Genomic DNA, 24,713 nt, shown 5'->3' with positions numbered 1-24,713 from the left:
GAGCAAGGCTGATGTCTACCTGGTGTGCTCTATCCCAAAAAGTTAAGAGGAGGTCCCTGTAGGGCTGACGCAAGTGGGATGGAGGTCTGGGAAAGGCACCGTGCGGAAGAGCTCGCCGGGAGCTCCTGCGGCAGGGCGTGAGGTCCGCGCAGAGCTGTGGACCCGGGGCTGCCCTCCCGCCCTCGGATGGGGGGAGCAGAGCAGCTGCTGGGGCTTTGGGAGACGGCGGCTCACAGCGACAGCTGCCACATGGCCCATGGCTGAGCATCACCCTCAAGAGCAAATCCCTTCCACGTGGCCTCCCCAAACCCCTCAGGTGGGGGTGTTGGGTGCCCGGGCAATGTGGAGGGTTGGGGCTGACTCTGTGCATCCCCACATCCACCGAACCCTCATCACGAGCTGCAAAACATGGTCAGCAAGTGTGACGTGCCGATGGGCTCGGAGCTGAGACCTGAGGGCAGCTGAACCGGGCACGGTTTTCAGGCTGAAAGGAGCGAGCAGGGGCCGGGGTGGGGGGAGCACACTTAGGTGGAGGTTGACAAGTTTTAAGATGCAAATGTGGGTCAGAAATTGAAAAGATAGGGTCACTAGGCACGTCCGCTCATGCAGAGACGCTCTTGAGTCTCAGACAAAGGTTGTTCTAAGGCAGCAGCTCCATTCTGCCGAGCCTTCGGAAAGTCCTTCCCAGGACTGGGGAAAGGGCTTTTGTGTCACCTCAAAGCTCAACTGATGATGTCATCTCCGTGCGAAAGGGTGAGAGTTAAACAGGGTCCCCCGTGGGTATGTGTCGGCGGGGCGACCCCCTGACCTTCAGCCATTCAGTGGGAGCGCAGCATCTCTGGAGGCAGCTCTCACCTGGTTCCAGGTACCTGCGTGGTGTGTGCTCGAGGATGGGGCAGGGGGAGTAAACTTACTTCAAAGCAGAACCAGAAAGATGTTGCTGTAGCTCAGCACAGGAAAAAATAGGTAAATATAACAGAAGCAGGTACTAAGAGGGACCTGTAGAAACCTGGGCTTGCAAATGATTCCTGCAGCTTCTGAAGCCTGTGGCACTGCTTCCAGCCCGTCGGTGGATGCAGGGTTGAAGTGTGGACATCTTTCCCATCCCAGCATCTTTCATGGTGCAGGGCACTTTGGGTGAAAAGGACAAGCAAAATGTTGACTACAAAACAACTTCTGTAGATAGTGGAGTGTTGCTATTTTGTGCAGTAAGTTTTCTTTATAGTCACAGTGATACCGGTACAGACTTGGGGGGGGTGTGTGTCTCAGTGTGAGGACAGGAGAGACAGCCTGGGTGAGATGATTTGGGCCCTTTTAAGCTGATGAAGGCCAGCAAAGACATCTTGTCAGAGCACAAACCCACTTCATTTTCTTGGAAACCCTGACCACGCTGTCTGAAAAGCCTCACGCTGCACAGAATAATGACCGATGTGGAAGCAGTTGGGCTTGTCCGTACACCTTGGTCTATCGGTGCATTACACAACCCAGGAAACTCATCTATTTTGGCCTTTCTAACTCGGTTGCATAAGGCTCTTCCCACAACAAGCCTGGTTAATAACTTTGAGAAGGCTGACTGAGCAATTGTCAGGTCCTCAGCACTTCTAAGCAGGCCTAGATACGTGCCATGTAGACCAGAAAGTCCTCCAAGGAGCTGTGGGCTCGTCTGGAATGTCACAAAAAGCCCTCATTGTTCCGCCTTTCAGTGTGGTTTAAAAATGAAATACCATGTTCTCCATTTGAAGTTTGCTCTCTCAGCCTGCTGGCCTCTGACCCCTTCCATGAAATTGTTAGCCAATACAATTGTGAAGAGGTTTTGTTGTTGTTGTTTGCTGCCTACACTGACTCAGCAGCTATTGGTCCGCTGATGGTAGAAGAACTTTGCGAGCCATCACAGAGCCGTCAGTGTGTGGTGATGCACTTCAGATGAGTTATCCTTGGTGGCTACAGGAGCATCACAGGGTACCTACAGGTGTGCTGTGAAATCACCTGTGGCTTGAAATGACTTGTGGGATTCCCATAACGTTCCCAAGGTCAGGAAGGGCCAGAGGTGTTTCTAAGTTTGGGAGTCCTGGTCACAAAACTCCAAAGTGCCACTTTAAAATGCAGCTGATTATCCAGTGAAGGCAAGAGACCAAATTATATTGTCTCTACTTAATTTTTTTAATATCTGTTATTTCTGAAGTTGTGGGGTTTATGTTATTTACTCTGAATAGTGATGCATTTTTTATTGCTATTAGCTATTAAAATGACATATTAATTGTTTCTGCAATTAAAAATGTGTTCAACTCTCCTCTCTGCCAGCATTTGTGACATTCAGAAGTCATAAACATCAACTACTCCATCGTTTTTGCTGTAAACATGTCCTAGAAAAGCCATTTCATACTGAAGTCAGGCTAAGAAATGCACCACAGCAGCATTTTAGAAATTCTCTCATGAGGTTCAAAGGACATTAAAACTCTTCCCTTGACCCTTCCCACCAGGTGGATACTTTGATTAGTAAACTTAGCCACCGGCTGGCCATCAAAGATCACTGGAGTAATGATCTGTGACGCATAATACTCAAAAAGTGAGCAGACAGGTGCTGGTGGAGGCTGCGTGCTGTGAAGTCGCCGGGGCTATCGTTGTTCCAGGCATTTGAACTCTGAAGGTTTCAAGCCCCTTTCCAGCTGGGGGGCCGCGGGCGACAGCGAGCCGCAGGTCTGACCTTGGAATTAGTGGTTGATGTTTTGTGGTCTGTGCGATGCCAGATGAGGAGAGCAGAGTGTTTCCCCTCCCTGCCCACCCCCATCCCGAAGCCTGTATGTGAGCTCCTGTCGACAGGCTACTACCACGCGAAAACAAAATGTTTGGCTCACAACTGGGAGGACAGAGTTTCTAGTCTTGTTGAAGCTTTGTGGTTTTTATCTTGCTAATGAAACAGAACAGAGGGAGACACTCAGACACCAGGGCTTGTTCTGGCAAACAAGCTGTGGCTCATACCATGCCATGTGGGTGAGTTTTGTTCCAGTGCAGGTACCGCTAAGAAAGCCTGATGCAAAGAAAGGCTGTTTTTTGTCATTGTGTGCAGGGGATGACCATCCGTCCTCTCGTTGACTTGCTGGCTGTCAAGAGGAAAAGAGAGAGTGCTCCCACAGTGGGAGAGCAGATCCATATTCGGGTAAGTGATACCTCTGCCAACATGTGGCCAAGAGCTTTCCAATAGGCTCTGCTGGTAGCAGTATGGTCCTTCTGAAGAGTGGGGTGCCTCCAGGGACTCTGCAGATCTGCAGTTTTACCTGAACCTTCTGCCCTTCGGTCCCTTTCCAGGTTTTAAGTCCTATGCAGCTTCCGAACCATGGGTTGTTATTTGTGTTGGATTAGAAAGCACTGACTGAGTCAGGCTGATGTTGCATTAAATGGTGCACAAACATGACAGAAAACAATGATTACTCACCCAAAAGTTTGTACTCTAACCTAAACTCCAAATTTTCTGCTTCTCTGGAAGGAGTGAAAAAGAAAACAAGGCTTGGTTGCTTTCAGGGTTGGGATCTCCCATGTGTTCGTGAGTCACATCACCACCACCAGTGTGGATATTTTTGCAAGAAAGTTTAGAAAAGGGAGGGCAAGGTTAGCGCTGTGTTGGAGGGAACCACTGAAGTGCCCCATCCCTGGGGGTGCTCAGGGCCAGGCTGGACGGGGCTGGGGGCAACCTGGGCTGGTGGGAGGTGTCCCTGCCCCTGGCAGGGGTTGGGGCTCGGGGGGCTGTCAGCTCCCTCCCAGCCCAAACCAGGCTGTGATTCCATGATTCTGAGTTCATAACCCAAAGGTGGAACTTAGTTCACCTTCTCGCCACCCAAACATTGGGCTTTCTAGTCATAGAGGACTTCTTCAGAGAGCGTGTCAGCAACAGGAGAAAGCGGGGTGCTCTGCATGCCTGGGTGAGGCTTTGCATTTGCATCTGCATCCAGTGGAAAATTTTGTTTCCACACTGGTTCACCAGTCACATTTCTGCAGGTATGAATCTTTCAGTAACATTTTTGTCTTCTTTTCGGGTAGCTAGAAATGAAGACATCGGGTCTGAAGACATTTATAAAAACTGTTTGGCACCCTCACAATTAGGCTGTGTTGCGGGGCTTTGTCCGAGGTTCAGAACAGTTCAACAGGCTGAAGCGTCTCTCCCTATCACGAACAGAGAATACTTTTTTTCTTTTGTTAGTGTGTGAATAGTACATTATCTCTGCAAATGTGTTTATTAGCAAATGTGAGCTGAAAGTGGCCCATGTACCAATGAAGCTGAGAAGGCATCAATGCAGGTAGCTGGAAATCAGGGCTGCAGAAGCCAGAAACAGCTTTCTTCCTCAAATTTATTTTTCTGTCCACATCATCGGGATATTTTTGCTCGCAAAAGCGATGATCAGTGATGGGGAGGCAGGGGGGCAGGTAATTTCTGCAATGTGAGGACTCTAAACCTGTACCAGGCTGCAGGGCTGAGCGAACCACTCTGAAATTTTTCTGTCTCTGACCTGCCCCCCCCCCCCCCCCCCCCAATAATCTTTTAAAAAATCAGACCTGGAGGAAGCTCCAGGGACATCAGGGCCTGAGTGTGGAGAGGTATTGACCTGCAGTAGAGCAGAGCCCTCTCCCAGGTTAGAAATGCCAGTAGGAGGGAAGCAATTTGGGAAATTAGAGATTTAACTTCTGGGTGAAAAAATTGACTTGTCTGGGATTTTTAATGTAATTTTAAACAATAATAATGTTTTTGTATAAGGCATGATATGACCAATGATTTCATTTAGTGGGAAGTGTCTGGGGGAAGGCAGTATTTCTTATTCAAGTCAAAGCATCATTTGTATGTTATCTGCATCTACATCCTGAAGATAACTGATCTCCTGAGACATATTGAGGTTTTTGAGGACAATTTGAGCATTTCCTGCTTATCAAGGCCTGATATGCAGGACATGCAAGCCATCAGCCATCCTATACATATCACAAAGAGCATATCCACGTCCCTCAGCGATTATTTTTTGCTCGCACAGACCTGAAAGCAAGCAGCCAAACCCCTTATTGTACTCCAGGACTAAGGGATACACGTGGATGACTGGATTGGGAATTAGCCTGACATCCCTTCTCCTTGTTTGCCGGCACTGTGTACTGGCCTAAAAGCATCTCCCGTTTTGTCTGCTGGCTTTTGATGTTTGCTTACTGAATTCATCAGGTATGCGATGCGTGCAACTGGTGTATAGCAAAATCCTCTCTTCTGTTTAGTTCTTGGATCATTTGCTGGCTGGCATCGAAGATATATCTGGACACTGGGGACAGTACTACTGGAAAGACAAGTAAGGATTTGCCAAAATGCAACTGTGTGCGTGTGTAGAAAAAAGTGAGGCTGGTTTCTATCCCCTAAGATTCCACTGTGGGCAGCTGAGCCTTGTTCAAACTTGTGGCACAAGGCTGGTGACAGGGAGGCAGCTTTTCCTTGGCCAAGGTGAGACCAGGTTCTCGGGGCACTCCTTTCTCTTCTCCTGTTGTGTTTGCCCCTTCTTATACAAAGAAAGCTGCTGGAAGCGAGGGGGCCATGCCAGCACAGCGCACAGCCCCTGTGGCTTCAGCCTGTCGCTGCCTGCAGCGGTGCTGCCCCTGCCCTCCGGCCAGGCTGGGGACCCCAGCCCCGCCTGTTCACAATTAACATTAAATGTATGAGCTTGCATCACTTGGAGGGGCAACTGCTTGTTGTGGACTGACAAATTACAGAGGTTCTCTACAGATTTATGTAGCAAAGTGCTCAATTTTCATTAAGCTCTGGTAGATTACACATGTAGGATATATATATATATTTTTAAATAAATACAAATAACATCAAATATACTAATGGAAATTACCAGGTTTAATTCCGTGGCTGTGCAGAAATATGCAGCTAACTTAATGGTAAGGACTGATTGATGCAGCTGGTAGGGATTTTCTTAGGAATGCCCATGCTTGGAAGTGCCACTAGAGGGTATGGGAACTGCTGCTGTGCTGCGGAGTGTCCTGGCTCCTTGCAAGCAGGTTTGTGAACAGCTAAAACCAGCCAAACTTGAGCATCGGTATTTGGTACTGGCTACTTTTTTGCCAAATGTTGTGCGGCATTTGAGCAGAAAGCGAGAGCAAATGACTCGAGAGGAAATCTGGAAGTGTTTAAACCTGTTGCATCCCCTGGGGCTACTGTATGTACTTGTAGTGCTTAGAGTTCATGATAAACCTGGCACTTAGGAGAGTTTTTATTGTATTTGGCAAAGTTTTAATATCTGAGCTCGTGTGCTATAATGCAGAAATAATTAGGGATTGACCTCTTGGACCATTGATTTCTGGAAAGAAGGGAATGGAATATAACAGAATATGAGGCAGTCATGGGCTAGGAACCTGCTGGCTTGCTCAGGTCCATTTTGGTGTCGGAGAGTCATGGGAAGAGGCTAAGCCTGTTTTGTTCTCAAACAGATTAGAATATTTCAACAGCAGATACCTGCAGAAGATCCTACTTCGAGAATACGACCAGCCAAAATCGAGTATCGTGCTCCTCTATGAAAAGCTGGAGAGGAAACACGCCATTGAGCTGGCAGAAGCAGGGCAGCTGGGTCATGCTGCCTCTCACCCATCCCTGCTGTAAGTGCTCCCCTGCAGTCGTCCCCTTCCCGTCACTCCTCCCAACCCTCCTGCCTGAGGGAATGGGTATGAAAAGCTTTTGCAAACTTCTCTGCCTCTTCTTCTCTTCCCTGCTGGGCTAGCCCATGGGAACGAGCAAGGTAGCTTGGACAAATGCAAAGTAAATGCTATTTAATAAAGATTAGTAGGTGGGTATTAAAAACGGTCAGGTGGCTGAGCAACCTACTGGCATTGATGGACACAGATTCTGACTTTGTATGTGGAGGCTCACCTGTATACCCCAGAGTTACACAGGAACAGTGCTCTGTAGAAGAGGCTCTGCCACCATTTTTCAATGCCTTTGCACCATCACGCCTACTGGAGGGACCAACAGTGAGCATGAGCATCAGCTGAGACAGTGGCGCCAAGTATTTGCATGTCAGAACGGCCGTCTCATCCCTCACTGAGGGTTCTGCTCGGTCACAGCTCCCCACAGCCCTTTTAACTACCAGGGAGCACAGGGACGGGCGGCACAGCCCCGGTGCAAACACCACATGCCACTTCTGCAGCGAGCTCTGTCTGCAAGGGTTATGCCCATGGGTGGTGGGGTCCCAGGGGGCTGCTGCAAGCTCTGGCTTTGGGGATGTGCTGGTTGCGCTGCTGTGCATCTACCAAACTAAGATGTTCTGGTTTTTTTTGCAGAAACAACAGGACTGTCATATCGGACAAAAAACTGGTGGATGCTCTGAATCCGGATGTCCTGGAAAACATACAGGAAATATTGGCAAGGAACCTGTACCGAATAAGGAGAACGGTATAACTCTTCCCTCAATCTGTATTTTAGATGTCCAATAACAAAAGTTATCTCAGTTATCTGAACAGCCTGAGCAGATGTTATGAATATTTACATAATTACTAATGATGTCTCTTTGTGAGCAGAGAATAGTTGGCTGTGGAAGCCAGATCCAGTTTCCAAGTCAGTGGCACATTTCTGTTTTCAGCATGACAGCTTTTGAAAGGTTCACCTAGTCAGCCTATAATTTCATGAAGTATTTTAGGCATCAGTACCCAGAACCAGAAAGGAGAAAGGAGGAGCACGTGGATCTTCAGGCATCAGGTTAGCAGATCCAGCAGTTGCAGCAGCTCCTGGTTGCCTACAGGGCAGAGCAGGGATGGGGTTATCCTCATGTTGCATTTTTTCCCATAGAAGAGAACACAGTCAGTGAGCTGCAAGTGAGAATTAATCTGCAGAGGTTTTAAAACCACTTGGCAGTCTTGCCGTGAAACTGGTACAACTAGTTAAATAGCGCAGAAGCTACCTGCTGTTTACAGAATAACTCCTGAATTATCTGTCTGAGGTTTTCTGCAGCACCTAGGACTGTGCATTATAATTGCTGTTCACGTGGCGGTACATGGAGCCTTATCCTTAAAATCCACCTAAGCCTTTGTTTTATGGATTACACATGAAATACTGAGTCCTTGGGGGTGCAGCTGGTGTGGGCAGCTCAGCACAGAGAGATCAACCACCCCCTCCTGTCCCTTTGCTGAGCCGGGAGAAGCGACTAGATAAGGCTGAGAGACAACTATAGAAATGGTGAACGGGATGAAGATGAAGGCAATACCTCCTGCGCACACTTACTCCTGCCTAAATCCAGCCTCACCCCTTTTAGTGACAGTTATCCCAGCTCCCACTGATGTTAGTGGGAGATTTAACTTTGACTGGTTTATGGTTTTTGGAGAGGATTTATGGTTCCTGTTGATTGTATGATTAATATATGAAGGTGGGGTCGATATAAAAAATATTGGAGCGGAGGCACTGAGGCCAAAGACACCTTGAATAGAGTAGTTACACTAGGTTGGTGTGTCACCTGGACTAATAGAGATGCATCTCAGTCTCGTCATTCAGCGATTGCTTGGGCACTTTTGCATGAAGAAGCAGAGGCTGGAGTCCTGTCTTCCTTCTTTGGCTCTTTCCCTCCATCCCTGCCTCCAGTACTGGGGTAGATCAGTTTTTCCCCATAACTGGGCAGGATGGCTAGAGGGGGTGAAGACCCCTGACAGACACAGGCACTAGTGAGGGAATGCTGCTAGGAGCGAGGGATGGTCCTGCGGCCAACGTGGTCTCTCTGGTGCAACGTGCAGGGACCGGCGTACAACAGGCATACCCTGCCCGGGGAGACCGAGCCCGCGGAGCATGCCAAGGAGATCCTGATCCTCCGGCACAAGAGCCTGCGGGTGGAAGTGAGTGGAGACGGCACGGGCAGCTGCAGGAAGGAGGTAAGAGGGAGCAGGGAAGGCTTGGACCTGCAGAGACCGTGCACGGGCTGCCTTTCCCCGCGGGTGTAACTGGCACTAGGAATAGTGCTGTTTATTGCTGGTGCTATTTCCTTCTAAAGGCAAATCCCAGTATCTTATATTAAAAAAAAAAAAAAAAAAAAAGCATCTTTCAATGCAAAGTTGTGCTCCAGTGAGTAGGAAATACCGAGGGGAAAAAAGCAAAACCCAACCCAACTCCTGACAGACAAATGAGCCATCCTACATGCTGCGCCGCTCAGTGCTTTGTGAACACAGGCTTCCATCCATGCTAGGAAAGTTATTTACTGAGCAAATGTTATTAATTTGGTTTCAGTCTGTACATTCAGAGGCCTGTTTTTCCCATGTTTTCTTTTCTGGGAGATTTTGTCAAAGGCGGGAATTTGGTTCGCCCATTGTCAGCGGTCCAGATGGACTGTAAATATTTGAAACTTTTCTGTGATTTCCCCCCGCCCCAACCCTTCTGAAAGGACAGAAACATTACTGCGAGCTTTCTTGTTTATTCTAGCGGTGATTTTTTTTTGGTTTTAAAAGCAGCTATAGTTCTGGGCTGACTTGGAGAAAGTAAAATAGAGGGAAGTGTTGCATACTGGATTCCTGGGAGAACCACTTTGAGTCCAAATTTACTCCTGGCACAGCTCCACGTCTGTTCATGTTCTGAATTAGAGGAGAAACAAGGTAAATACGTTGTCTGTGGCTGGTGAAGACTTTTGCTGGCTTCTTTGGGAATCAGCAAGAGAAGCTGGGCCAACATTTCCCAGTGGAAAGATGAAATGTTCCAGGAATGGTGCAGGAGGAGCAGGCTTGGTCTTTTCAACCCCTCCTGTCCTCTGTAACTGTTGCTCTGGAGGAGAAGCAATTAGCTCCCCCAGTATTTTGCTCTCACCCCCCAGGTCAGCAGCAGTAATTGTCGAGCCATTCCTAAATTTCACCCGCTTCCCTGCATCTTAGGTTTTGATGGCTTGGACTAGAGCACGGTCCAAGTGCGAACTGCAGCCTCTAGTCTGGGCAGCAAGGCTCCCTCGTGGAGGAGAACAGAATGACCTTTTAAAAAGAAATAATTTATCTTTCTTTATTTAGATAGTAATTTTCCACAACAGCAGAAGAACTTGGGACTGCCTCAGGCTTTCTTCCACTCTGATTTCTTTGTTCAAATGCCAGTCATTGAAGAGCCCACTGAGAACGGCAGTAACGCACCAAATGCTGCTGATTCTCAGCCTTTCATTCACAGAAAGGTGTTCCGGCTCTTGCAAACAACTTAAAAGATTTAATTTGATCATTTACATGCTGATTGGTACTTAGAATTCAAAATAGATAGGCAAGAACATGGCATGTTCCTGTAGAACATTTGGTATAATTAAACTTCAAAAGAACAACATCAAACTAGGGCTGATTTTGAGCACGATGTTACAGACTTTAAGGACATTTGATTGTTAACCCTCGCACTCCTGCTCTCCCCTTTGCTGCTGCTCCCCTTAGGCACTACAGTGCAGTTGGTAGGAAACGTAGCACCTTTGGGAAGATGGTTTCTCCTGTTACTTTGCTTACAGCTGGCCTTTCAGGGAGTGGAATATTTTGAGGGGAATTGCAAAAGCCGCAGAATTCACTGTTTCTGTACTGACTCAGGGATGGTGGCTCGTGCCCTATGGGAGCGGTGAGCGCTTCTATGGATTATGCAAAATGCCAATTTAATGCTGAATACTGCTGTGTCGTAGAAGCCATCTCTTGGTGCTAATCACACCTCTTTACAGCAGCTACCTTTGCTTTGTGCCACTCTGAGTGAAGCAGATATAAATTCTGAGAGCCCAATCCCATGGCATCTCTGACGTCGAAATGGCATGACTCTAAGCCCAAGAAACATCCTTCTGCACCCAAAAGGAAAACCCAGGCGTGTTCTGTGTGATCGGCAGCTTATTTGCTAATGTTCTAGAATAGCTGCCTCGTTGTACTGCAAATAGAAATAAGGCGATACCCAAAAGCAATGGGATAATGTTCTGAAAGAGCCCTGGAATATTAACACGAGGTGGGAGGGTGGGTGAATGCTGTTACTTTATGCTGTAGGAGGACAGATCGCAGAATTTGTCAGCAGGAAGAAGGAACAGTGTGCTGAAAAGTAGATTTCATCCCATTAAAAGCAGCTCAATATTTTAAATTTTGGGGGAAAAAATCTAGCCACTCTGATTTAGTTTCATGCCAGATTGACAAGCAAACGGCATTTTCCTGTTTTAAAAAGGAGATGAATGAAAAACATAGCTGGTTAGTGTTTGAGATTTTTCTAATTGTCAGCTACTCCATCTTTCGTAGTCCCAAAGGGAAGGGTTTGGCCTTCCAGGTTTTGAGTCAGCAAGAAAAAACTAGATGCTCTCCGGCCACGCACGTTCCTGTTCTGCATTTCACCACGAGATGGAAGCATTACAACTGTGTTTGTAAAGCCAGCTGGAAATCAAGGAACTGCCAAACAAACTTCAAGCAAAGGGCCACTGCAAACCCTTTGGTGCTGCTGAAACACCTGCACATCTACTGCCAGTCTTTGGAAAAAGCTCTGGTGATACATTCCATCAGTGAGGTTGCTACAAGCTGAGTGAATAATGTAAAAATCCCTTTGGATAGTGGAAACAGTGCTGCTTCTGCTCGCTGGCTGTCTGTGCATACTTTCTTTTTTTAGTGAAGCTGGTTAGTGCTTTGCTATTAAAACACGAAGCTGTTACAGCTCAGTTAGATTCACCTCATAGTTTATTATGTGCTGGTTGGTCTTTTCCCCCCTGTGTCAGTCACCACGAAATAAGGTATGCTTGGAAGAGCATCTTTCCATAGGTCTGTGGCTCCACCAGGTTTGGGGGGAGCCGAGCATGAAGTTCACCTTTCATGATGGACAATCCATCCCCTTCCCCAGTTGGTGGGGAGAAACCAGTGCCTGCACCAGGACAGGCACAGCTCCGTGGCCAACAGCAGGCTTCAGCCAGGACGACTCGCCTCTTCTCTCTGAGCTGGGTGGCTTCAGGTGCCCTTGAGGTGTCTGCCTTCGCTTGGTGAGGGATGGCTCCTAGGCTGCGTTGGAAGCCCCCGCCAGGGAGAGGTGTGAGGGTCAGTAGGGAAGGCAGAGAGAAGAGGTAGGAGAAGGGCACTCTTCACCCCTCTCGAGTCAACGGCGCAGGTTAAATGATTTACACCAGGCAGAAAAGCCTTGGCAAGACTACGAGGTGACTTCAGATCTGAATTGCAGCCCAGAGGATTAACTCCAAGACTATCTATTTCCAGCAGAAAGTTCACCTTCCTCTGCCTAAGGACAAAATTCCTGCTGAAGGCTGCTGCTTCCTGGAGCTGTGCATCACGCTGGCTCTGAACGCTGTCCGGATTTTGAGATTGCCTTATTTTAGGCAGGGGTCCAATGCAGCGTACGCTGGCAGAGCGGTTTCTGAGACCCAGGATAGCTTTTATTTACCACCGAGCACCCAGAAAATCCTTGCACCTGTAGCCAGGCAACTTCATCCTCTTTTCTTCTGCCAAAACATGAGCACACTCCCCCAGAAGGAGCTTATTTGGAGCTGCCTGTAAGCCATGTGCGTAAATGACATACTGCCTTTGGTAATTATGTCGGAGCCCTTTCATGGAGCATGCTCTGAGAATCATTAAATGCCCCTGGGAATGGCTTTCCAGGGAGCTGGCCGCTGCTGCTGGAGCCGGGAAGGCATTGTTATTAAAATGGTCAATAAAAGTGTGAACAAGGGATGGAGAGCATCAGTCCTCGTTAGGGGAGGGAACGAACAGAAACAAAACAGAAATCCAGGCTGGGAGGTGTCCAGAGTTATTTTGGCAGTCTGGGCTTCTGGACCAAGGTGCCAAATCAGAGCTGCGTAAGAGACTTGTTCCCAGTTTACAGAAGCACTGAACAATTCAGGCAGCATTACGACACCTGATTATTTTATTTTTTTTTCCCCCCTGAAGGGTGGAGATTAGCACTGGAGTGAAAGGACAGGGAGCTCGTTAGTGCAAGCTCATTACCTGCCTCCTTGGCCTGCAGCCGAGGTGGGGGACAGCCAAGGTGAGAGGTGCCCGTGGCCTGGGGATGGGCTTTGCCCCCCACGCTCGCCTGCCCTGTCCTCCCCGGAGCTCCAGGGCTGCTCCGTCCCATCCTGTCTGTTGAATCACTCCTGGAGAGCTCAGACCTCTTCCACAGACTGGAAACAAATCACTGTCTGTAAATATTTCCTGCCATCTATTTGGTCTATTTTTAGTGATAGTTCTTTTTGTTTTTCTTGGCAAAAGTAAAACAAATGGAAACAGAGTCCTTGGGGACTGCAAATGGCTTGTTTATGAAGCAGGAGTGTCATTAACAGGCTTGCTAGCAATCTTCGTAAATGCATTAAAGTACTTTTCTTCTTTAATCACAGAAGGACGACTCCTACCTGGCGCAGGGTGACTCCAGCACGCAGCCCAAGCTGTGCCGCTCCTTTACCGGTAAGCTGGGGAGCCGGTGGGTGCTGGCAGCGATTTCCTGCCCCCCCCCTCGCTCACCCTGCTGCGTCCCCGGGGATGGCCCCACGGGTGACAGCGAGGATGTGCTGAGGTCTGCGGTGTGTCTGTTGCAGGGCTGGGGTTTGGGAGACAGTCAAGGCAAAGCCCCCTGCCCTCCCTGCAGGCAGCAGCGGGAAGACCTGGGCTCTGTGTTGCGGGCAGGGCCATCGCTCCAGCCCGGGGGACAGAGCGGGGCTCCTAATGTCACAGAGTCACAGAGTCACGTAGGTTGGAAAAGACCTTTAAGGCCACCCCGCCCGGCCCCTAACCCAGCGCTGCCAAGCCCACCGCTGAACCGTGTCCCCAAGCACGGCGCCTGCGGGGGTTTGGAGCCCCCCCGGGGACGGTGACAGCACCCGGTCCCTGGGCAGCCTGTCCCCCTGCCCGGCCACCCTTTCCGCGAAGGAATTTCTGCTGAGATCCCCCCTGACCCTCCCCTGGCACAGCCTGGGGCCGTTCCCTCTTGTCCTGTCGCTGGTTCCCTGGGGGAAGAGACCGACCCCCCGGCTCCAGCCCCCTCAGGCAGCCGCAGAGCCATGGGGTCCCCCCCGAGCCCCGTTTCTCCAGGCTGAGCCCCCCCAGCCCCCCCAGCCGGTGCCGCAGCCCCTTCCCCAGCTCCGTGCCCGTCGCTGGACACGCTGCAGCCCCTCAGGGTCTGTCCTGTAGCGGGGGCCCAGCCCTGAACCCCGCGTTCGCGGGGCCCCCAGTGCCGGGCGCAGGGGAAATGAGCACCGTGAGGGGCACCATGAGTGAGCGAGCAGAGCTTCGAGCCTCCCCACCCCCCAGCGTCCCACCTCGGCCCCACCTGAGGCTGGGTTTGCCGAGCGCTGGGATGCGCTGCTGGCAGCGGAGGTGCTCCGGGCAGCTGCGAAGTGTTTGACCCAGCCCAGGTGTTTGACCTCCTCATTACCTGTGTGCTGCAAGGGGGGTGTGAGTTTTCATGCAGCTTTCTTGTCTCCCATGTCCAGCCAGGCCAGCGTTTGAAACTGGTACCATTCCTCGTATTCCATGAAGCGCTAAGATTTTTGGCAGTAATTGCAGGTCATTCTGCCCATGGTGACGCTGCTGACTAAAACCTTCTCAAAGTTAATGATAATTCAAAACATGAAGTTTGTGCTCAAATTCTTTCAAAAAATTATATTTTTTTCCTTGCTAACTATTATTAAAATGCTTTTTGAGTGCCCCCTTAGCAGCACTATCTTTTGAATATCTGTTACAGAAGGATCAGTGGCTCAGGGCCTCATGTTTTCTTAAGCGCAAACTCAGTTTTTAGATAACTGAAAGCTTAGTTTTCACACTTAAAAAAAAAATAAAAGTTTATGAACTTTTATGAACTAAAAATGGTCAATGAAGCGTCACACAAAGTATAGCCAGTCAAAACTGTAGGCAGAGTCATTTCAGCCTCTGAACCTCAGTGACATCATCAGTGGGAAGCAGAGCACTGAATTTTTATGATGCTTGGCACACCTTTTAGGACAATCTCATCTGTAAGAATGGTGGTTGAAAAGATTCAGTGTTCATTGAAAAAAAAAACCAAAAATAATGTTGCCTCCCAATATGGGCTGAGATAGGTTAAGGGGCTGGGTCTGACATTAACATACAGAACATTTCTTTATTATATACGTACTGGAAAAATATTTAAGAAGGGAGAAAGTTTCCTTTCAATCTTTTTGTGTTCTTCTATTTCTAATGTTTTCTTCCTTTGTAATTTTCTTTAAACAATTAACTAAAAACTTGCTAAGTAAAGAGCCGTAGAACAGCTGGCAGGTCCTCTGCATGATGCTATCTTACTACGGGTTTGCAAGAGTGGATGGAAGGAACACAACCGTGTGGCATTTGTGCGTTCATAACATGGACATCTGCTGGGAATGCAGCTATTTTAATCCACAGTGTATTATAAATGTTTAAACTATCTTCTTCTGGAAGAAAAACATGAGTGTAAGAGAGTGAAGTGATAAAAAGCGGTGTTTCTAGGTGGGGTTTGTTGGGCTTTTTTTTGCCCCAGGGAAAATGTGGGCACAACGCCCTGACATACCTGGTGACAGGGCTGGAGGAGACCGTAACCCTTCCATCATGACTGCACGTACATCCCCTGCAAAAAAATCACTTAATGTGGTGACATGGAATCGTAGGTGCTCCAGCATGACACCTGCATCTTTAAAAGCTCTTTTAAGGTAGTCACAGATGTGAATTTTTGTTCTGTAAAGTTGCTGATGGGGACTGACAAAAGAATGATGATACTGGTCAAGATACGTAATACATTTCAAAGTACGAAACAGGGTGTGAATTGTCTTTATTTTTCTTTTTCCTCCATTGAAATACTGATCTTTGTTTTTTGTTTTATAACTGAAAAGTGATCCTTGCGGTGGAATAGCTCATCTCCAATGAGGAAACGGCCACCTCCGTAGTTTTCGGTATTTCTTCATTCCTGTCGATCCACAAAGGAGAACATTTCTCACACAAGTTAGTGTTTTTCTCTTCCTGCAGTGGGGAATGTGGAAAAGGTCCGGGAAGTGAAAGAGAACCGGTCGAAGTCGGTGTGTGTCATCCCACCGCTGCAGCCCAGCGGGACGGCCTGGGCTGAGAAGAAAGAAACGGAGAAAGAGCTGACGTTGGAGATGTGAAAACACTGGTAGATGGCTTCCCACGAGGGATCTGGCTGTTTCGTGGCTGGCTACTATACATGTAGATAATGTAAATAAGACGCATATTGAAAAGGACAGCACAGACAGGGCAAAACATCCTGAGTGGTTGGCATCGAACGTGCTCTCGTTGCACAGTGCTGGGTTTCTAGAGGGAAAAGGGGCACAGCTGAGCACTAGCAAGGCAAGGTAATGTCCGAGGGAGAATTTCTTAGAAACATCTGGGAAAATTGTTGAAACTGTCTACGACTGCAAGAAAGGGTGTTTTAATAAGGTGAGATATCGGGTCTTCTCGTTAGTCAGCAGGGATGGAGTAAACAGCAGGGAGCGTTTAGGTTATATGTTAAGGAAACTGTGGTCTCGAGGGGGGTTTCATGGGGCGCTGGAGCATGCCATCTGAAAGGCAGCAGAAACAGTGAAAGATCTTTCCCGCTCCTCAGGAACTGATGGCTCCTGACTATGAATGCTCATCACCTGAAATCCAAAGCCAAATCATGTAATTAAGTGGGTGTCTTACCAGAGGGACTGTCCTGCACCTAGACATGGTTCTTTTAATGAAAACTTACTACAGCTGCATTAAAAGGGGGAAATGTATTGTTACTGATTTTGTAAAAAAAATATTTAAGGAACGGCTCGCCTCAAAAAGTAAATCAGGGAAGCTCCAAATCCGGTGGTGATACTTGTGCAAGCCTCGTGCGCTGCGGCTGGCTGGCTGCAGGAAGCCTGCAAGGGCTCACTGCGTGATCTCTGCTGCTGTGGCCCAGAGCTGCAGGGGCGGCGAGGTTTGGATGCATCTGCCCAGAAGATGCGGCAGAGAGAGGGACCCAAACCCTCACTGCTGTGGAGCACTTCTGCCAGGAAGGTGCCATCCCCTCTGCAGGGCAGGTGCAGGTGACCTCCAGGGGTAGTACCCGAGGGAGACGGGTACCTCTGCGTTTGGGTAATGCTCTTTGAAACTCCAGGTAAGTGTTCAAGGCTTTGAATCCTCCTCCTTAGCTGAACCTGATAGGGTAAGTTTTAGCATTGTAAATGTCGAAATTCTTTTTCTTATTTCCCTTCCTCTGCATTGAAGGATCCAAGAATATTTAATCTGAACAAGTGGTTCCTTCTGAAATACAAGTAAAAGCAACTGTAGGAATTTGCGTGCTCCTGCCCATGATATTTTTAGACTTCTAGAGCCGATCTCCTGTTTGCAGAAATACTCGAGGAGACCACTGCCTGGTACTCTGGGGTTTTAATTTTAAATTAAAGACACAAAATTGTGTGTACTTGCTTTGCAATGATGTGGAGGTCTCATTTTCATTTGAACAAACTCCTTTAGTGTCCTGACATAAGCTGATGTAGTTAGCTTTGACGTGAGGGCCATTCTTCACTGCCCCATCGCTGGAAATTCACCTCATTGCAAATGAAAATTGGACCTTTTAGCCTTATATGTGTATTTTGTGTGTGTATACGCTTATATATAAGTGTTTATTGATTTTAGTGTAAGTCCATTGTCATCTTCAATGACTTTATTGAAATGTTGGCTTGTTCCTTAGTTTAATTCACCTTGCACGGGAGTCGTGTGGATTTGACTACACAGTTTAGAAAACTGCCTATGCTTCAATATGTTGTAATATACAACATACATGAACGTGTTGTAATGTACTACGTTTCTATTTCAATTAAAGATGCTGTATTATGAAATCCCCTCAGTTATTACCTCCTTGCACCCGCAGCACGCTCAGGCTGACGTCAGGGTAGCAGTGGCACGGGGGGGTGTCTCTCTGGGTGCCACCGCCCCGGCACAGCAGCGCATTCAGCTCTGCCCCGTGCAGCCCTTGCGCAGCGATCACAAGATCACCAGTAAGGCAAGCAGTTGTAACCAGTGAGAAAAATGGGCTGTTCATGGGCGTAAGCAGTTGCATACAAGTGCGAGGGAAAAAACCCTGAATCTGAAGGTCCTTGGCTATCTGGGGATGGAATGTCCACCCTTTACCTCCAGTTTAGTGTCCACCGTGTTTAAAATTTCTCTTTAAGTTCTGCAGAGTAAATAGCTATAGAAAGATTTACTAAGATGGGTCGCTTTTATCCTGTAGCTGGAGAGCAAAAATGAAAATAAATCAAGTTGCTTGCCAAGGAGTTTTTAATTTTTTTTTAAAAAAATCAAGGATAGATACTTTGTGAATCCCTTGGCCAATTCCTGCATACTGGTTTTTTTTTGGGGGGAAGGAGTGGGGTGGGTGACGTTTTTTGGTTTGGGTTTGGTTTTTTGGTTTGTTCCCCCCCCCCTCCCCCCCCCCCCCCCCCCGAACTTTTGGCTTCTGAACTGCCTTGCTTTTGTCCGAAACATCTGGATGTCTGTACTGTCTTTGGCTTGTACAGCATCCATCATGCTTCTGGGCACCAGGTACTTAAATCATGATTTTTTTCCATCTGAGTTTTCCATCATGGAAAATGAGTTCTCTGCAATATTCTTATGGGCTACCAAGGACCGTACCGAATGGTGGCTGTTTTGGCATGTGTCGATTTCTTTGTAATGTTGTAGTAGGCAACAGAAATGATTAGATAAATCAGGGCACTTCCAGAAAATGGAAATGATGTTTTATCTGATGGGGGGGGGGAGAAAACAACCATTTTCCTTGTATTTTTTCAAAATTGTACATTTTCATCTCGCTTTAGCACAAGAGACATTTCAATGCTTTGAGCGATTGCAGATGTTGCTGGGCTCCAGGTGTGCATCTCGGTGGCTCGTTCCTGCAGAGGCTGCTCCAGCCAGCCCCGCATCCCTGTGCACATGAACTGGCCGCATCCTGCGCAGATCCCAGCCCGTTAATCACTTTCAACCCTGCTTTGCAGTGCTGGGACCATAAATACCTCTCTGCTGTATTAACAATTTGCTTGATCTGCAGAGAAGACAATATTCTGTGCAGTACATATTTCCCCAATGAGTCACACTGCCCCAAACTTAACCTTCTAGGTACTATGGATTTTTTCTTAAAGTTTCTTTACAAAATATAATAGCACAGCTAAAGCTTTCATGAAGTATTTTCCAGTTGCTTAGTGGCCAAGCCCTCTGACTAGTATGTATTTCAGCCCAGAATACCTTTGATAATCTTTGCCAGTATCCAGTGTTGGTGGTCTTAAAATTCTACAACTGAGTGGAAAACTGTTAAATGCTCAGGCTTTGGAGCATGCCTAATTAATTCTTTCCAGGGTTTTAGTCCTTTAAAAAGTGTTTAAAAACATGGATTCAGTGTATCATTGAATATTGCATGGTTCTGTGGAAATAAATTGCATCAGTTTGATTCCTTTAGTAGTTCAGAGAGTTATTGCTCTGTGCTTACTCTGGAAGTTTACAGGAGTCTTTGGAAAGTTAAGGTTGAAACAGGCAAAAGTTGTAACCATGGAGAGTAGCTCAATGGTAAATGGAGAGCCCAAAAACTACATCAGAAAAGTCTGGGCACATAGGTCAAGCAGCTGCATTTAAAAATCAGGCTAAACCTCCCCTGCACTCACAGCTCTGAAAAGCATTGGTGTTTAGCATGGGGACATTTTTTTAACTTTTATTTTGACTAGAAAATCACACTTGTGTTTATTTTATTTCATGACTGCTTAAGGAGATTGTAATGGCTTAATCCTGGAAAGTACTGGCAACACTTAAGAAGCAGGTGAGGCAAATCTGAGCTTTTTTCTCTCCTGACATCAAGTACTGGGCGGTATCCAACCTCCTAAGAAACATTAAGGATCTTTCATCATCCAGGCTTTTGTGCTTCTTCCAAGAGACATGGAGACGGGAGAGATGAAAAAGGACCATGTGATGGAGATGAACTGGTGATTATAATTTTATTGCCGAATTAAAGGGGCAAATGTCAATATGGATATCTACTCCTCTCCCTTCCCGTGCTGTTCATACTGGGGGGTTGCTCTTTGCAAAACCGTCCGGGGGATGTTGCTGGCATTTCCAAGGCGAAGCTGGTAGTGCCTGGGTAGTGCTTGTTGTGGTCTGGATGGCTTTGCTCTCCTCCTTGGTTTCTTCTTGTTCTGAGGTTTGTGGAGACAACAGTAAAGGCAGAGACCCATGAGAGATATTAACCCCATCTTCCTAAAGAAACGTTACATGGAACATCTTTCAGAGCATGACAGATTGTCAGGGTAAGCTCCAAGGCAGAAAGGTATGTAGAACTCCAAAGGGATTCGGGGAAGTCTCTGAAGGCAGCCCTGAAATCACATCTGTTTGTAAAATTGCAAGAAATCCTCTGCTTTCAGCATGAGAGTGTGAAAATATGTTGATCTATCTACATAATATGTAATTATTTTCTGCAAGCGTGGATCAAAACACAAAAAATAACAATAACTCAGAGCGTGCTGATGGAGTCTTTGATCAATCAAAAGGTAAAACACTGATTCTGTGAAAAGTCTGAGCTGGCTAGCCCCAGCGCCTTGCTAGAGTTTGTATGTTTGAGAGAGTCACAATTGCAGTTTAAAAGCTTAAGGGGAAAAAAAATCATCAGGGTCAATTAGGAAATAAAGGTCACTAAACTGCCCAGGATACAACTTCCCTTTCCTTCCACCCAGGTCCTGGGCTGTCTGTGGTGGCACCTCGTTCGACCTCTCTGGGTAAGAGGACCCTGAAGGCAGCTCCCGCCTGGCACCAGAAGAGGTAAGGGGGGATGGGGAGGGTGGTTTTCCTCAGTAATTAAATGGTATTTGTGTCTGACTTTTACATGGATCAAGGTGATGGTCAGTTAATACACCTACCTAGCTTTGGTGTAGCACTCCAGAGATCCCAGCGCAAGCTACAAAGGGCACCCAACATCATTGCTATTTTCTATAGGCTTAGAAATTGTTGCAGAATGTTACTTTTGGGGGGGGGTTGTTGGGTTTTTTTGAGTGGATGGAGGTCCTAAGCCTATAGCTATAGTGCTCCAGGGGTGTTACGTTAACTCGGGCACTGGCTAGTGATGGGAGGAGGCTGTAGACTAGTTTGGGATGATCTCGTGGCTCCCCCACACAACCACCTGCCCCAGGCTGGGGAGACAGGCAGAGGAGCTCCTGGTCTGCCCAGCATCTGTGTATACGTTAGCCTGTTTGAAATGTTTCCACTCAGAAACAAGTGTGGTCCTAACGGTCGTTTGGGCCAACCAAGAGCTGCATCACCATCTGGAGGGGCCTCCTGGACCTCCTGCTGAGGGGTGGGATGGACCGGGCAGAGCATCTGTGGGACCTGGGGCCACGGTGGCGAGTGCTGGTACCAGGGTCTGCTGCTCCTGGCTGGGAAACTTCTTCTTTCCTTCTCCTAGATTAAAGGTCACCTCTGCTAGAAAAGTAAGATCAGGGCTCGCTGAGCCCTCCATAAGGCTGAGAGACGGAGAGTGAAATCCCATTACATTAGTGAAATTGAGAAACCCACTATCTATGTGTTTTTGTACAATAAAAGCCCTTTTAGTCCCATTTTCTCCCCCCTGTCCCACAATATGTTGCAAACACACAAAGGGTGGTGGAGCTCAGGCTGGGTAGATGCTGGGCCAGCCGTACAGTCCCACTGCACTAACCTCCCAGTTAGAGGTGCTGGGTGTTGGATGTTAATGGTGCCACCCCAGGTTGCGGTCTGGCCCCCAACACTACACATGCTGTACAGGGGCATCATTTCCACACAGAGTTCAGATGCAAGGGCATCATAAAGCACCCCAGGAAACAATCAGATGAAAAAAATACAGATGAGCTCATCACGATTAAAAAAAACTATTTTAACAAAAATTTTACATCAATATACTTCTTTAATAATTGCTTTAGTTCTTTGATAGACATCAAAAGATGGTTTTCCATCCAGAACGTAACTTTTTCTTTAAAAATGTTGAAATGAAATGTTCAAAATTAAGAAACAGCTTTCTTGAATTTTTTTCCAGAGGTACTAACTCACCCAGCCCTTCCTCAGAAATGATTTGGTTTTTAAAGCCCACGTTTTCTGATTAGTTCATCAAAAAATCCCCAGCCCCTTCTAACTGCCGAGGAAGAGAGGGGGCTGGAATGATTTATTGGTGGCTTTCTTGCTGTTTCTTTCTTTTTTATCCCTTTCTTTTCTTCTAGTATATGTGTGTCCTGTCTAGTAACAAGGCTGTCTATTGCACTGTAGGAAATATATATGAACAAAATTCTTGCACAGAAGAAAAACAGAAAACTAATTTATGCTTTGAAACCAGAATGGGTCTGAGTCTTATAATTAACAAAGATGTTTTTGCTGAAGAGTAAAGGAGCTGTTTTTTCTATTAGTCTTATGAAAAAAAAAGTCCTGTTACAAGAATTTTAATTTTATCATTTTTTTCCCCCAAGCATGGGTGAAATAGAGGAGCAAGGGGTGTGTAGAGGTTAGGTGGACCCTGGCCGAGCGGGGCTGCAGAATCTTGCTCCTCTGGTAGCTCCCACTGCGTGCTGGTGTCAGGCCCCAGCACCTTCTGGGCTGGCTGGCTGCAATTGGGCTGATGTCTAATTAAAAAAAAAAAAATAATAATCAAGCGGAATGGAAGGAAACGCAAGTGCATTAGCTGTCCTCAGCAAGCATGGGTGCTCCCACCACATGCTGCTGGCGCAGCTGCCCCGTCCCTGCAGCTGCCGGTGCCCCATTGTCCGTCGTGTCCAGGAATTTTTCAGATCCTAATAGCGATGAGCACGTGTGTGGGGGTGTGCCAAGGAGAAGGGGAAAGTTTGTTCCGTGGAGAGGTGTTTTTGACCTTGCAAACTCAATTCCTATTCCACAGCCGAAGAATTTGGAAAAGGTTTGGCTGGGCGCACAGCAGCCCGCGAGGAGCCAAGGCTGGGCACCAGCAGTGCTCTGCCTCAGCCACGCCGGGGTTTTCCTGCCAGCGGGACCCAGAATTGCTGAGGACACCTTCCAAATGGCAAACAGCGCTAACTTGCGAATACGCATTAGCATAAATACAGCAATGCCAAATACAGCTGACTAAAAAGCGCACACACATCAATGTGGAAGTGTGCATTAATCCCTTTTTAAAAAATACACAAGTGCCCACTTTGCATTTTAATTTTATGCGATTGCAGTGCAATCTGCAGAAAAAAAGGCCTCACTTCTGGTGTGCAAATGCTTGTCTTCACCGAGCTCCTTCCAGCATTGCCAAAGCCCACCCGGCGGTTGTGTTTCAGCCTTGAGATATAGATCACAAGGATAGATGGCAACTGATTTTCCTTGTCACTTCAGCCAGGTTTAACCAGTACTACATCTTAGTTAAATAGTAACTGATTGAAATTACACTTATTGAGGATTATTTAGGTGGTAGACATATTGCACGTTGTATTTAATTAACCATTTTATGTTCGGTACAAAGACGTCATCTCATTGCAGTAATCGTTGCCTGCAAAGTAACCAGACGACTGTGAGATGGGGATGTCATTGCAGTTCAAAACTATGGAAAAAGAGTGGATATGCTGGGCTGCCCGGGGATGAGCTGGGAGAGGGTTAATATGTGTAGGAAAGGGACGAGTGAAGGTGTAGGGGGGGTGGCCACAAGCACCTACATGCGAAGCCATCGAAGTAACCGGGAGCAGGCAGCTAAATGCAGGAGGGTAAGTGGCCGAGGAGGGACAGGTCGTGTTTATCCATGCAGAATTACAGGGCTGAGCAGGGCACGTTTCCCAGGTGGCACTGCCAAAAGGGTGTGGGAGGAGCGGAGCTGCTTGCTGTTCCCCCACGGGCATGCCAAGGGTTTTTGGTGGGAGGCTGTGTTATGTCAGAATGATTTCTTTTCTCCCTTAGCTGACTAACATAGTTCACTTGGAAGAAACGGAATAGCTAAGCAGGCTGGAGGCACGATGCATGTTTTCACTTCCCTGAAAATGGCCTTTGTAGAACAGCCCTCCCCTCAGATGCACGTCCACCGCTCCCTGTCTGAAGGCCACACAGTGATGTCCCGACCTGCCGAGAGCAGTGTTCAGCCCTGCCCTGGGGACTTTCATCTCATGCTAACATCAGAAGGCATCCTTCACTTTTAGCAGCCAACCAAGATGTAAACCTGACCTTTGACACAACCCTCTGGCCCTGTCCTGCAGCTCTTTGTCGCCCTGTTCACCCACCATCTGCCCTACCATCCCAGACGCGATGACATCTTCTGCCCTCCCTGCGCTCTTGCCCTTGGCAGTCCCACTCTTGCTCTAACTAATGGGGCTGTGGGGACTGGGGCTGAGTTTCGACCTTGTACGATGGTAAGTCTGCAACCTGTCCCACCTCTCCTTTCTCCATGTGTCAGAGCAGGGACTCCTCTAGGCAGGGACCTCTCGCCTGGATCCTGTGGGATGCTTCATGTGCTTGCGGTCAGGTTAAACAAACAGCAGCTCTGCCACTGCCACTGTGAGGAAGAGAGGGCTAACGTATTATTTAAATAATATCCCTGCAACATTTAAGAAAGAACAATGCAGAGGATTGAATGAATTATTATAATTTAAAGTCTATTGTGCTTATAGAATAAGAGCGAGCATATTCATCGGTCCATATGTCTCAACAGTTGGCTGGAAATGTAGTCAAAATTTTACCCAACCCTCTCTAGTTTCCCTAACCAGTGTGCAGTTTCTCTGAAATACCCATATGTTCACAGTTAACTTTATCTATTAAATTGATTTGGAAATTAATTTGGCAACACAAAATCCCATAGGATA

The 24,713-nt window shown here is 47.5% G+C and overlaps 1 protein-coding gene across 1 annotated transcript in view; it reads left to right on the top strand.

Annotated features, from left to right (window-relative positions):
- The window catches only part of LOC121097635 (sodium/hydrogen exchanger 2-like), a 30,936-nt gene extending 13,083 nt beyond the window's left edge, over positions 1–17,853 (top strand). Inside the window, exons 6-12 of the mRNA XM_040614783.1 lie at positions 3,068–3,157; positions 5,245–5,315; positions 6,454–6,618; positions 7,300–7,411; positions 8,740–8,874; positions 13,302–13,368; positions 15,913–17,853. Of these exons, the coding sequence (XP_040470717.1) occupies positions 3,068–3,157; positions 5,245–5,315; positions 6,454–6,618; positions 7,300–7,411; positions 8,740–8,874; positions 13,302–13,368; positions 15,913–16,049 (777 nt within the window). The 3' untranslated portion in view covers positions 16,050–17,853. The remainder of the gene's footprint in view (positions 1–3,067; positions 3,158–5,244; positions 5,316–6,453; positions 6,619–7,299; positions 7,412–8,739; positions 8,875–13,301; positions 13,369–15,912) is intronic.
- Positions 17,854–24,713: the final 6,860 nt, after the last annotated feature.

The sequence above is a fragment of the Falco naumanni genome, chromosome 14, assembly GCF_017639655.2.
Source record: "Falco naumanni isolate bFalNau1 chromosome 14, bFalNau1.pat, whole genome shotgun sequence".
Lineage (NCBI taxonomy): Eukaryota > Metazoa > Chordata > Aves > Falconiformes > Falconidae > Falco > Falco naumanni.
This window is presented reverse-complemented; position numbering and strand designations above follow the sequence as displayed.